The 12,928-nt window shown below is 38.1% G+C and overlaps 1 protein-coding gene across 6 annotated transcripts in view; it reads right to left on the reverse strand.

Annotated features, from left to right (window-relative positions):
* TRPM7 (transient receptor potential cation channel subfamily M member 7) overlaps positions 1 to 12,928 on the reverse strand; it is a 120,169-nt gene that overhangs the window by 26,343 nt on the left and 80,898 nt on the right. For 5 of the 6 annotated variants that reach the window (XM_045395449.3, XM_045395448.3, XM_045395447.3 and 2 more), the window contains 6 exons: positions 11,234 to 11,408; positions 8,055 to 8,181; positions 5,924 to 6,108; positions 5,113 to 5,245; positions 2,916 to 3,631; positions 585 to 652 (listed from right to left, as the gene is read on the reverse strand). In XM_045395449.3, coding sequence (XP_045251384.2) covers positions 585 to 652; positions 2,916 to 3,631; positions 5,113 to 5,245; positions 5,924 to 6,108; positions 8,055 to 8,181; positions 11,234 to 11,408 — 1,404 coding nt within the window. Of the gene's footprint in view, positions 1 to 463; positions 497 to 584; positions 653 to 2,915; positions 3,632 to 5,112; positions 5,246 to 5,923; positions 6,109 to 8,054; positions 8,182 to 11,233; positions 11,409 to 12,928 lie in introns of those variants that run through there. The other variant, XM_073995801.1, reaches the window with a different exon arrangement.

Consider the following 12,928-nt stretch of genomic DNA (forward strand, 5'->3'; position numbering starts at 1 on the left):
GACTCCATCTCAAAAAAAAAAAAAAAAGAGCTGGGCGCGGTGGCTCACGCCTGTAATCCCAGCACTTTGGGAGGCCGAGGCGGGTGGATCACAAGGTCAGGAGATCGAGACCACGGTGAAACCTTGTCTCTACTAAAAATACAAAAAATTAGCCGGGCGCGGTTGTGGGCGCCTGTAGTCCCAGCTACTTGGGAGGCTGAGCCAGGAGAATGGCGGGAACCCGGGAGGCGGAGCTTGCAGTGAGCCGAGATCGCACCACTGCACTCCAGCCTGGCCACAGAGCGAGACTCCGTCTCAAAAAAAAAAAAAAGAAAAAAAAAAAAGAGAGAGAGAGAGAAATGTTAAATAGGTGATGTTTGCTATTTAATTACTATAATTATGCAAGCTATTTGTACCTTTTCATGTTCCTCAATTGTTCGTTTTTTCAAATTGAGGACAGCTTCAAATATTTGGTATCAGCATGTTAATGATGATATCTGCTACAACTGTATTTTTACTGAAAAAACGTTTAATTAAATTTTGAACTAAACATCAAGATAGTAAAATAAAAAGAACTGTGGATGTTTTAATAAGGATTTACTTACGAATAGTATTTCTTTTATCTTGTTTGATGTTTCTTTAAACCTCTGTAAATCCATGCTATCTCTGTGTCCTTTAATAGAAAAAAAGAGATTGCAATGAGAAATTTTTATTTTTCTTCACCAAAATAATGGCATTGCTTAAAGTTTATAAAAACAATAGATTTATGCTGCTTTTCAAGTACATTTGATGGCTTTGCAGTCTCCTTTAGCTCTTTTGATAAATAAAATTGAAAATTGCCAAGAAGCTGGTGAAGGTTATAGTTCTTTGTTTTTTGTTTTAATGTGAGAACGAGTCTCACTCTGTTGCCCAGGCTGGAGTGCAGTGTCATGATCTTGGCTCACTGCAACCTCTGCCTCCCGGGTTCAAGCAATTCTGCTGCCTCAGCCTCCTGAGTAGCTGCAACTACAGGTACGCGCCACCAAGCCCAGCTAATTTTTATATTTTTAGTAGAGATGGGGTTTCACCATGTTAGCCAGGCTGGTTTTGAACTCCTGACCTCGTGATCCGCCTGCCTTGGCCTCCCAAACTGCTGGGATTATAGGCCTGAGCCACTGCACCTGGCCAAGATTATAGTTAAGTTTACACTAACGTTAAAAGCCAAAGTCCTTATAAAAGAAACCAACATGTGATATGAATAAATAGCTCGAAATTTAAAAGAAACAAGGGGACCAAGCATTTTTACTATTAATAAAAAATATATAAAAGTATTACATATATACGGATAATCAACCAAAAAGGAATGATTTATTCTTATGCCTATAACTTAAACAAGAACAGAAAAAAAATATTTTGGCAATAACACTTTAATTACCTTGAAAACTGTTTCACACACAGAGATTGTTCAGACAACATGTTAATAAGCCCATGAATAATCTCCACATTAAGGCCAGCCAGCAAGTTATTTAGGCACTGAACATGCTGATATTTACCGCTAGGCTATATGGAATTCACTCTGGATATATAGATATATAAATTTTCCTATATGATATACATGTCAAGAAAATATATATGATATAAACATATACCCCACTGGTAATACATTAAAAAACAGACTAAAATGCATTTTTAAAAATAAACTGGAAATTAGCTGGGTGTGGTGGCGCGTGCTTGTAATCTCAACTACTCAGGAGGCTGAGGCAGGGGAATCGCTCGAACCCAGGAGGCAGAGGCTGCAGTGAGCCGAGATTGTGCCACTGCACTCCAGCCTGGGCGACAGAGGGAGACTCTGTCTTAAATTTTAAAAAAAGAAATACATTTAATGTAGGAAAAGTTGTATATCTATGTATCTAGAGTGAATCCCATATAGCCTAGAAGTAAATATCAACACGTTTAGTGCCTAGATAACTTTCTAGGCTGGCCTTAATGTGGCAATTTTCCATGGGCTTATTAACATACTGTCTGAACAATCTCTATGCATGAAAGTTTTCACTAAGGTCTTTAATGTGTTACTGCCAAAATAAATACTGTCTTATTTAAGCTATCACAGGTATAAGAATAAGTCATTCCTTTTTAAAATGTTCTCCTCTGTGAATACATAAATAGGTAGACCATAAATACTAATTTTCCCAGTAGATTCCTAGATTTCCGTTGTTGTTCTGATAATAATTATTAATAGTGCACCCTTTCACTTTTAAAGTGTCTTGGTTTGGGTAAAAAAATTATATGGTTATCTATTTACAGGGCACTGTTCTTTTCCAGTTGATTCTAACCTCCCCTAGGAGGTTCTCCAACTACTTAACACTTAAGAATCACTTAAGTTTTCAACAGGAGTTGATGAAACCCAACTGAAGATATTCAAATTCAAAAGATAGAACCTAAAATTCCATCAAAGAGGTTATATGCCAAAATAACTCTTATAGCCTAAGTCAGTCTATTTCCCATACTTCTGATTTTTTTTTTTTTCCCCATTTCATTTCTAGAGACAGGGTCTCATTCTATCACACACACTATAGCGCAGTTGTGTGATCATAGCCCACTGCAGCCTTGAGCTTCTGGGTGCAAGCGGTTCGCCTGCCTAAGCCTCCTGAGTAGCTGGTACTTCAGGCACATGCCACTGCGCCTGACTACTTTTAAAATTTTTTTGTAGAGATGGCGTCTTGCTATGTTGCTTAGGCTGGTCCTCAACTCCTGGGCTGAAGCAATCCTGCCTGCTCAGCCTCCCAAAGTACCAGAATCACAGATGTCTGATTCTTTTAAAAATTTTTATAATTATACTCTATGAAAAGATACTGACTTGTAACACAGTATGTGTTTTTATTATTTCTAAGGTGATAATTTTTATTTCTAAGGTGAAAAGTAATATTGATATACAAATATGAATTTGCCAAACTTACCTACAAATGCTCCAAATTCTATATTATCTCCTTCTGCAGCTTTAGAGCAAACAGTTTCTTGATCTTTGGTTCCTGTTTCCAAGTGGCTTTTGCAACTTGGTTGAGATGGTGTACTAACAAAAAATTTGGTTGGTGGGGATGACAGATGTGGTATGCTATTAGATGAACTGCCTAATTTTTGATTTTTATTAAATATTTTTAAGAGTTCTACCCCATGCAGTCTCTGTCGCAGTTCTGGAGGGGAACCAGCACTTGCGAATAAGGCACCAGAAGAGGAACCAGCCTCTGGAAAATTAAATTCTTTTCTCTGGGGTATTGCAGGTAAGTCTTGACCAAATATATTACACTGGGGATCTTTGTCATCTTTCATTAAAATATTACAAAGAAAAGGATTATTACTTTCAAGATCACCTTGAGGAACAGAGGAGCTAAGCGTATTTACAACACTATGCTTTTTCCATACAGAAGGTCTTACGGGACCATCATCAATAAGGTTTTGAGCCAAGTGTTTGGAAATGCTCAGTTCTCGGGTGATTTCATTATGAACTTTGCTAGCTTCCGACGCTTTCTGGGCAGTGAGTGTTTTTAATGTATCTACCGTCAGGGCTGAAAGATCTTGCAAATGGCCAATTTGAGAATCTAATGATTGTAATGATCTTTTTATGTAGTTGACACGATCTCCAACTTCTTTAATCTGAATGCACATCTGTTCCACTCTGTAGGAGAGAAATAAGCCTTTTTTACAAATGTGAAAAAAAAATGTAGAATTTTATTTTGTAGCCTCAAATAATAATGATAAAGAGAAAAATTGTACATGCATTTAAGCAAGATATAAAATAAGGTACAGTTATTTTTTTTTTTGAGACGGAGTCTCGCTCTGTTGCCCAGGCTGGAGTGCAGTGGCCGGATCTCAGCTCACTGCAAGCTCCGCCTCCCGGGTTTGCGCCATTCTCCTACCTCAGTAGGACTACAGACGCCCGCCACCTCGCTCGGCTAGTTTTTTGTAAAATTTTTTTTTTTTTTTTTTTTTTTGAGACGGAGTCTCGCTCTGTTGCTCAGGCTGGAGTGCAGTGGTGCTATCTTGGTTCACTGCAAGCTCCATCTCCCGGGTTCATGCCATTCTCCTGCCTCAGCCTCCGGAGTAGCTGGGACTACAGGCACCCGCCACCTCGCCTGGCTAGTTTTTTGTATTTTTTTAGTAGAGATGGGGTTTCACCATGTTAGCCAGGATGGTCTCGATCTTCTGACCTCGTGATCCACCCACCTCGGCCTCCCAAAGTGCTGGGATTACAGGCTTGAGCCACCGCGCCCGGCCTTTTTTGTATTTTTTAGGCTTGAGCCACTGTGCCCGGCCAAGGTACAGTTATTTAATTATACAAGGCGTACCTTATGTTTAAGAAGGATCCAGTGCTAATCTTACACTAAAATGCAAGATTTCAAAAAATATTTTTGTTCCACAGGCTACTTACTCCAATTACCCCACATCAAAGTAACACAAAATAATGTATATACAGCTACATATACACAGAACTACCATTACTGTTACTATAACTATACCAAACACCATATGCTTCCAGAATGTAGCAAAGTCAACAGAAAAAAAGAAATACTGGCCAGGCGCAGTGGCTTGCGTCTGTAATCCCAGCACTTTGGGAGGCTGAGGCGGTCAGATCACAAGGTCAGGAGTTCGAGACCAGCATGGCCAACATGGTGAAACCCTGTCCCTACCAAAAATATAAAAATTCGCCAGGTGTTGTAGTGCACGCCGGTAATCCTAGCTACTCAGGAAGCTGAGGCAGGAGAATCACTTGAACCCGGGAGGCGGAAGTTGCAGTGAGCCGAGATTGTGTCACTGCATTCCAGCCGGGGCAAAAGAGCGAGACACTGTCTCAAAAAAAAAAAAAAATAATAATAATAATAACAGTAAAAGAAATCCTGTAAAATACTGAGGATAGTTTTACTTTTCTCCCTCTAAACAGTAAAGAACAGTAACTCTTCTATCTTCTGTAACTAGGGTAAAAAAATAAGACTGACCAACTGACTTATATGAAGTATTAATAGAACTGAACTATCTTTCCAATATATAATGTAAAACTATAACTAAACTTATTGTTTGACAAAATTAACAATGACCATTTAAAAGAGATATAACTAATAGATCCCATTTTGACATATAATTGATTTTAACTTTCTGAACCTTTCGAAAGTGACACGAATTCTCTCTTCACTCCCAGAATGAAATTTGTCATCTTTTTCATTGAAATACATCTCAACACATTGCTCTTCAAAATCATGAAGTTTCTTTTGATCTTCTTCTGTTAAAAAAAGTTCTATGGGAGGAAAAGAAGAAAATCAATGAAGAGCTGTCAAGGTATCAACTTTAGCTCATAATTCTTATGAATTATTCAGGGTTTCTAAGACTACATCCATCATCTGCACTTTTTAAACTTTTACTTCTATGCTTCTAAAGCACTAGACAAGTATCTTTCTTTTTTGCTTCACCAGTGTGATGTCAACAGAATACAATCAGGTACTTCCTCCTCCTCTTCTGATTTCCTTTTCCTATACAACATCCTTCCCCTGTCTCTCTCATACCTCTCCCTCACGTATCTACTCAGAGAAATTTAAGAACCAATTTGAAAGTCCCTATACCATTTTAAGCATAATTTGACACAGTACGATTAGTCTCACACACACAGAATATATTAAAATTGTTACTGTTTACAGAGCTGTAAAAATGGTTTGTAGAACAGCAAAGAAGTTAGGTTTACACTACCATTTTAACAGAAACAGAGATGCCATTCTCATAACGAAGTTTAATGTTAAATCCATTTCTATAGATATCATATTGCACTTAAAAATTCCTTTATGTTCAGGCAAATTTAACAAAAGCCTTTACCATAACATTAACCCACTAAGTCATTTTTGAATAAAATCAATATATAGCCTTCAGTGTAAAACTAAGAAGTAATACAATGAAAATGTTTGCCTTAACACAGTTTACTTACTTGGTCCATCGGAAGTCTTATCTTTCTTTCTTCTCTTACATATGCAGCAAAACAGAGAAACTATATGGCTAAGAATGATAAGTGGAGGAGGCAGAACTGGTTTCTCATGATAAGCCATAATAAAATGATAACGCTGGTACTTCCATACAATATTGGAAATTGCCTTCACTTGTAAATACACATTGCTAGAGAAATAATGAAAAAAAATAAAATAAACTTTGCTAATCATCTCTTTTTTTTTTTTTTTTTTTTTTTTTTGAGACGGAGTCTTGCTCTGTGCCCCAGGCTGGAGTGCAGTGGCGCGATCTCGGCTCACTGCAAGCTCCGCCCCGCCGGTTTCACACCATTCTCCTGCCTCGGCCTCCCAAGTAGCTGGGACTACAGGCGCCCGCCACCTCGCCTGGCTAATTTTCTTGTATTTTTAGTAGAGACGGGGTTTCACCGTGTTAGCCAGGATGGTCTCGATCTCCTGACCTCGTGATCCGCCCGTCTCGGCCTCCCAAAGTGCTGGGATTACAGGCTTGAGCCACCGCGCCCGGCCTGCTAATCATCTCTTAAAGTTTTAAATACTGATGATTTCATTGTAATTCTGTACTAAATAAGAATTCAAAAAAATATACTTCTAACAAAACTAATAGCAAACGAGAAACTGGAAAAGATTAACACTCAGCAGAAAAAAATAATTTAAAAAATTTAAAATATTTCATGTAAATGTGTAAGACATAAGAAAATACTCAATCTTATTAGTAATCAAGTAAGTGCAAATTTTAAAAAACAAAATCCTGGCTGGACATGGTGGTTCACGTCTATAATCCTAGCACTTTGGAAGGCCGAGAGGCAGGAGGAGTGCTTGAGGCCTGGAGTTGAAGACGAGCCTGGGCACCATAGTGAGACTCTGTCTATTTAAAAACAAAAAAGTCAGCCAGGCGTGATGGTGTATGCCGGTAGTCCCAGCTACTGTGGAGGCTGAGACAGGAGGGACTGCTTGAGCCCAGATGGAACAGCCTACAGTGAGCTGTGATAGTGCCGCTGCACTCCAGCCTGGGCAACAGGTTGTCTCAAAAAATAAAATAAAATAAATTTTTTCATTTACTATCAAACTGGCAACCATTAAAAAAACTAGTATGGGTAGAGAGTTGAGGAAACAGGCCTATTTAGACTTAAATGCAAAAAGCCCTAAAAGTACATATACGGAACAGCCCTGCTTTTAGAAAAACATTCTAAACAAGCAAGTTTTGCTCACAGATTTAACTACAATGTGTTTAGGAGAAGAATTACAAACAATCTAATTGACCAATATAACATACTGGATTGAAAAACTATGGTCTATATCATGGAGTATCAGGTAGCCATTAAAAACAGACTGGAGAAGAACATTTGTTTATCTGAAATAATGTTCATGATGCTTTGCTTAGTTATAAAACAGTACATAAAACATAAAAATAGGCTAGGCACTGAGGCTTACGCCTATAATCCCAGCACTTGGGGAAGCTGAAGTGGATGGATCACATGAGGCCAGGAGTTCAAGTCCAGCCTGGCCAACATGGTGAAACCTCATCTCTACTAAAAATACAGAAAAAATCAGCCAGGCGTGGTGGTGCACACCTGTAATCCCAGCTTCTCGAGAGGCTGAGGTGCGAGAATCGCTTGAACCCAGAAAACGAAGGTTGCAGTGAGTCAAGATTGTGCCACTCCAACCTGGGTGACAGAGGGAGACTGTCACCCCTCTGTCTCAAAACTAAATAAATTAAATAAAAATATTATTTTTGAAAAGAAAAATGGCTTATATATATTTGCAAAAAAAATGATAGAAAGGTGTACACCCAGATATTAACAGTGGAATTATGGATGAATTTTCTATATTGAATGCATATTTGTTGGCAACCTAGGAAAAATCCCAGATGACGACTAAATTTATAAAGAAAACTGCATGTTGAAAGATAATCAAACTTAAAATTTAGAACTCATTTGATTAGGAAAAGCATCTCCTATTTGTAATTTTTCAAATATACTTTTAGTAGTTTAAGCCAATATAATTTTTAGATTTTAAGTTCTATAAATTTCCTTCAAAACATATAGAATTGCACATTAAATCATCTTATCATAATAAGCAATTGAACAAAATTCTTACTTGAAAAATGCAATAAGAAGATTAACCATAATGATATACTGTACAAAGAGGTAGACTGCTTGAAGAAATGGAGTCAACCAGGTCCCAGGACCACAGATTTGAGGGATAACAGAATCATTTGCACACACTTTAAAAAGAAAGAAAGAAAAACACAAAAACAACTTAAATATAGTAATTCACCAGTAACTGCTATTCATCAGTGTTTCTGGTTATTTATTTATTTAAATTAAATTTTGATTATGTACAAATCTGTTCCACAGATTCCAGCAAAAGCCTCTAGGCAGGGAGTCATAGGAACCCCAGTTTAAGAGTGTTCAAACACAAAAAGATGTTGTGAGAAATGTGGGTGCTATCTGTTTTACATCTCTATTCCAGAAAAGAAAGTATATTTAGGTGTTACATTTACCCTTCGAGGCAGGGTTTAACCTGAGGAGCATTAAAGAGGGTTAAAATTCCTGGATCAACCATATTTTAACATTTCTGTAAGAAAAATGTCTGAACTTTTTACTTTTTTCCTGAGATGGAGTCTTGCTCTGTCACCCAGGCTGGAGTGCAGTGGCACAATCTTGGCTCACTGCAACCTCCGGCTCCTGGGTTCAAGCAATTCTCCTGCCTCAGTCTCCTGAGTAGCTGGGACTACAGGCATGCACTACCATGCCTGGCTAATTTTGCATTTTTAGTAGAGACCAGATTTCATCATGTTGGCCAGGCTGGTCTCGAACTCCTGACCTCGTGATCCACCTGCCTTGGCCTCCCAAAGTGCTGGGATTATAAGCATGACTCAACTTTAAGAGTATGGTTGACTCATAGCAAAACCTGTACATTTACAAACATAAAGAGTACTTAGTTTATCTTATTATGTCACAAAAATGGGGCTGAAGAAATAGCTAAAGTGCCTCTCAATTATACAGTGATTAGATTTGAATTCCTTGTTTTTCATTACCCCATCTGAAAAATTTCTGAAGCCAGAACATAGCTAATTACAAATAAGGAAAGGAAGAGCTTTAATACCCCCCACAGCATAACAAAGAATAAAGTAAATTAGGCAGGGCAAGGATTAGAATTAAATAATGATGAATTAGTGGTAAGTTCTACCTAAATATTTATAGCACACTTAGCATTTAGTATTTGGTAGATTTTTTTAAAGTATATGCATCAATGACATTCATAATGGCTCTATGATTCCTTTAAATGGTTTTATGGGCAAATCAATGGTAAGGTCCTTTCACTCTTAAATAATTTTATGAATCTATTTCCATTCTATTCAGATTAGTTTGTGGAAGCAAATACCCAAGAAAGAGAATGCAGGAAACTAAAAAACTATACTCAACGCTTTATAACAACTACACAATTAGAGCCACATCATTAGAAAAATAGCAGACAGCCAGGTATGATAGCTCACGTCTATAATCCCAGAACTTTGGGAGGCTAAAGCAGGCCAATCACTTGAGGTCAGGAGTTCAAGACCAGCCTGGCCAACATGGTGAAACCTTGTCTCTACTTAAAAAAAGAAAAACAAAAAACTAGCCAGGCATGGTGGCATGCAGCTGTAATCCTAGCTACTCCAGAGGCTGAGGCATGGGAATCACTTGAACTTGGAAGACAGAGGTTGCAGTGAGCTGAGACGGTGCCACTGTATTCCAGTCTGGGAGACAGGGTGAGACTTTGTCTCAAAAAAAAAAAAAAAAAGGCCGGGCGCGGTGGCTCAAGCCTGTAATCCCAGCACTTTGGGAGGCCGAGACGGGCGGATCACGAGGTCAGGAGATCGAGACCATCCTGGCTAATATGGTGAAACCCCGTCTCTACTAAAAATACAAAAAACTAGCCGGGCGAGGTGGTGGGCGCCTGTAGTCCCAGCTACTCGGGAGGCTGAGGCAGGAGAATGGCGTAAAAACCCGGGAGGCGGAGCTTGCAGTGAGCTGAGATCCGGCCACTGCACTCCAGCCTGGGCGACAAAGCGAGACTCCGTCTCAAAAAAAAAAAAAAAAAAAAAAAAGTAGCACAGAATGAAAACCTGGAAACACCACCAAACAGAAGCCATTAAACACAACATTTGACCAGGCTGGTAAAACAACATTAGTTTAACTACTGTTCAATAACAAATAATGACCACAATTTTCTATGTGGCCACCCTTGGACCTAACTACAATCACTTGCATGGCCAGCCCTTGACCTAATCACCCATAAATATGTGGGAAGGGAGTAACACAGATATTGGGGGAGGGAAGAGTGAAGGAAGAAGAAAGAACAAGAGTGAGAGAGAATTAATAAAATGAAGATTCTATAACTCAAATGTGGAAGTCAGCAGAATATCACTGAAAGCTGACAGCATCACTTATGTTCACAGGTTATCTACTCTCATTGACTAAGACAATGTAAGAGTCAAAATGTGGATAGTAACAAAATTGAAAAACAAACTTAATATTCTCTCTAAGAATAGGGTTGAATCAGTGGGAGTTATGTCATTGATTATCCAGAGAATGTACTCACAAACTGCAACAAAAACCTTGAGTATCTGTCATCTGTAAAACTCAACATGCTGTAAGCTTTCAGTATTCACACAGGATCATTATTTTTGTAATTAACATTGTGCTTGACTTCTCAATGTCGAATCTACCCTGAATTATCTACGCGAATCATGGTAATCCCATCCCCCTTGTCTGTAACCATTTTAGAGATAGGCAGGCCGAAGCCAACTCAAGCTAATGAAATGAAAGGACAGGCTCAAAAGGGAATTTCTGTGAAAGGGACATTTTCCTCTAAAGAGAACCATGGATAAACGGTGTCTCTTTCCTCCTGTTGCTAATGACGGTCTTATGATCATAAGGGAAACTTACAGAGCTGGCAGCGGGATGAAAAAGAACAAGTGTCCTTAGTTATGAATTAACCAACCCTAAAGACCACTGGAGCTAGCTCAAAATTGTTATGTGAGTTAATAAATGTCCTTATTGTGTAGGATGGTTTAGACTAGATTTCTATTACCAGCCACCAAAAAATTTCTAAAATACTTTTTCTTCCAATTAATTTGTATGTTTCTTTTGGAGTTCACTAATGCCTTTGTGGGGGGCTTAGGTTGGTAATAGTTTGACTTCTGAAAATATACAATATTACTATAATTCAATACTGGCTTTAAAACATAAAATAACCAAAAGATAAATCTGTAAACATACAATTCTTACCATCAATTTCGTATGCATAAACTTCACCAAAAATCATCCAGTATGGATGAAAAACTATATCTTTAGCAAGAGTCCAAGATGGTGCTTCATGAGGATAAAGTATTGCCTTTCTGGGAACACCAAAACTAAGTAATACAAGAGCCATAATCACTACAATGTAGAACATATTGGCCACCTGTTAAAAAACGAACACTGTTAAAATACAAGGAAGTTTAAACACTATGACAAATCTTTTTAAAAGATTCTAATGTTCTAATAGACCAAAAAAATCCATTAAACACAAAAAATCTTTGAGATTATTTTTGTTTCTAGTGATAGCTTTCAGAAAAATTTCATCACTACATAAATCTTAACAACTAGGAGATCATGTAAAAAAAAAATCTATTAAGCTAAGCAAGTCATGGGCATCTTTAGCTACATAAAGAACTGTATCACCAGTTCAAACTGAAGTGTGCGTATTTCTGTGGTACGTGAAGATTTTCAAGAAGTACAGAGACACAGACAGATTTAGGGAAATCAATTTCCATAACTGCCCTTTCCTAAAGCTTCTCTATTCTTTTAATGGAGGCACAGACTCTCTTTTCCACGTTGCCTCTGACAATTGTACTTTGCCCACTTCACACAAAAAAAGAATACTTCCCACCCACCCTGAATCCATGGGTGCCTTGTCCTGGGATATGAAAACTTCCTACGAGCCAAACAAAACAATCTGAATTATTAGCATGGGTGTTGAAAAACTAAATGATACCAATGTCTGGGAAACAAATACTTTCGTAAGTCATGTAGTTTGTAATTCTTTAAATTCAATAAAATTCAAAAAGGACCCAATTGAGCTAAAACCTAGTAATTCATTGAAAAATTATTTTCATTGTTAAATCACAATGTGCATTTTGACACAATTATGTAAGGATTCAAAGAATTAAGCAGAATGCTATAATAAAACTTTACCTCCCATCTACTTATTTAGGTATATAAGTTCTCCAGCCTGTACTACTTATTGTCTAGCCTAGACAACATAAAAAAGTGAATATACGACCAGCAACAGTGACTCAAGCCTGTAATCCCAGCACTTCAGAAGGCCGAGGTAGGTGGATCACTTGTACTCAGGAGTTTGAGACTAGGCTGGCCAACATGGTGAAACTCTGTGTCTACTAAAAATATAAAACTTAGCAGGGCGTGGTGGCGTGTGCCTGTAATCTCAGCTACTCAAGAGGCTTAGGCAGGAGAATCACCTGAACCCAGGAGGCAGAGGTTGCAGTGAGCCAAGATCACACACTGCATTCCAGCCTGGGCGACAGAGCGAGACTCCATCTTAAAAAAAAAAAAAAAAAAGGGAATATACATATAAAAAAGTGAACACCTTCTCACTCTAGCAATATTGATGAATATTCATTCATAATCATCTAACTGAGGAAAAAGGCCTCATGCAAAAGAGAATACATTTACAATAAATCTGTACATTAACCTACTGTAAACTTAAAATAATTGTAATGACAACTTAAAAAATTATTATGACATTTTCATATATTTTTTAAATGACTATACAGTGACAGTAGAAATGGAAAGTAAGATGTGAAAGGTAAAGGGGAGGCCGGGCGCGGTGGCTCAAGCCTGTAATCCCAGCACTTTGGGAGGCCGAGACGGGCGGATCAAGAGGTCAGGAGATCGAAACCATCCTGGCTAACACAGTGAAAC

The sequence above is a fragment of the Macaca fascicularis genome, chromosome 7 (genome assembly GCF_037993035.2).
Source record: "Macaca fascicularis isolate 582-1 chromosome 7, T2T-MFA8v1.1".
NCBI lineage: Eukaryota > Metazoa > Chordata > Mammalia > Primates > Cercopithecidae > Macaca > Macaca fascicularis.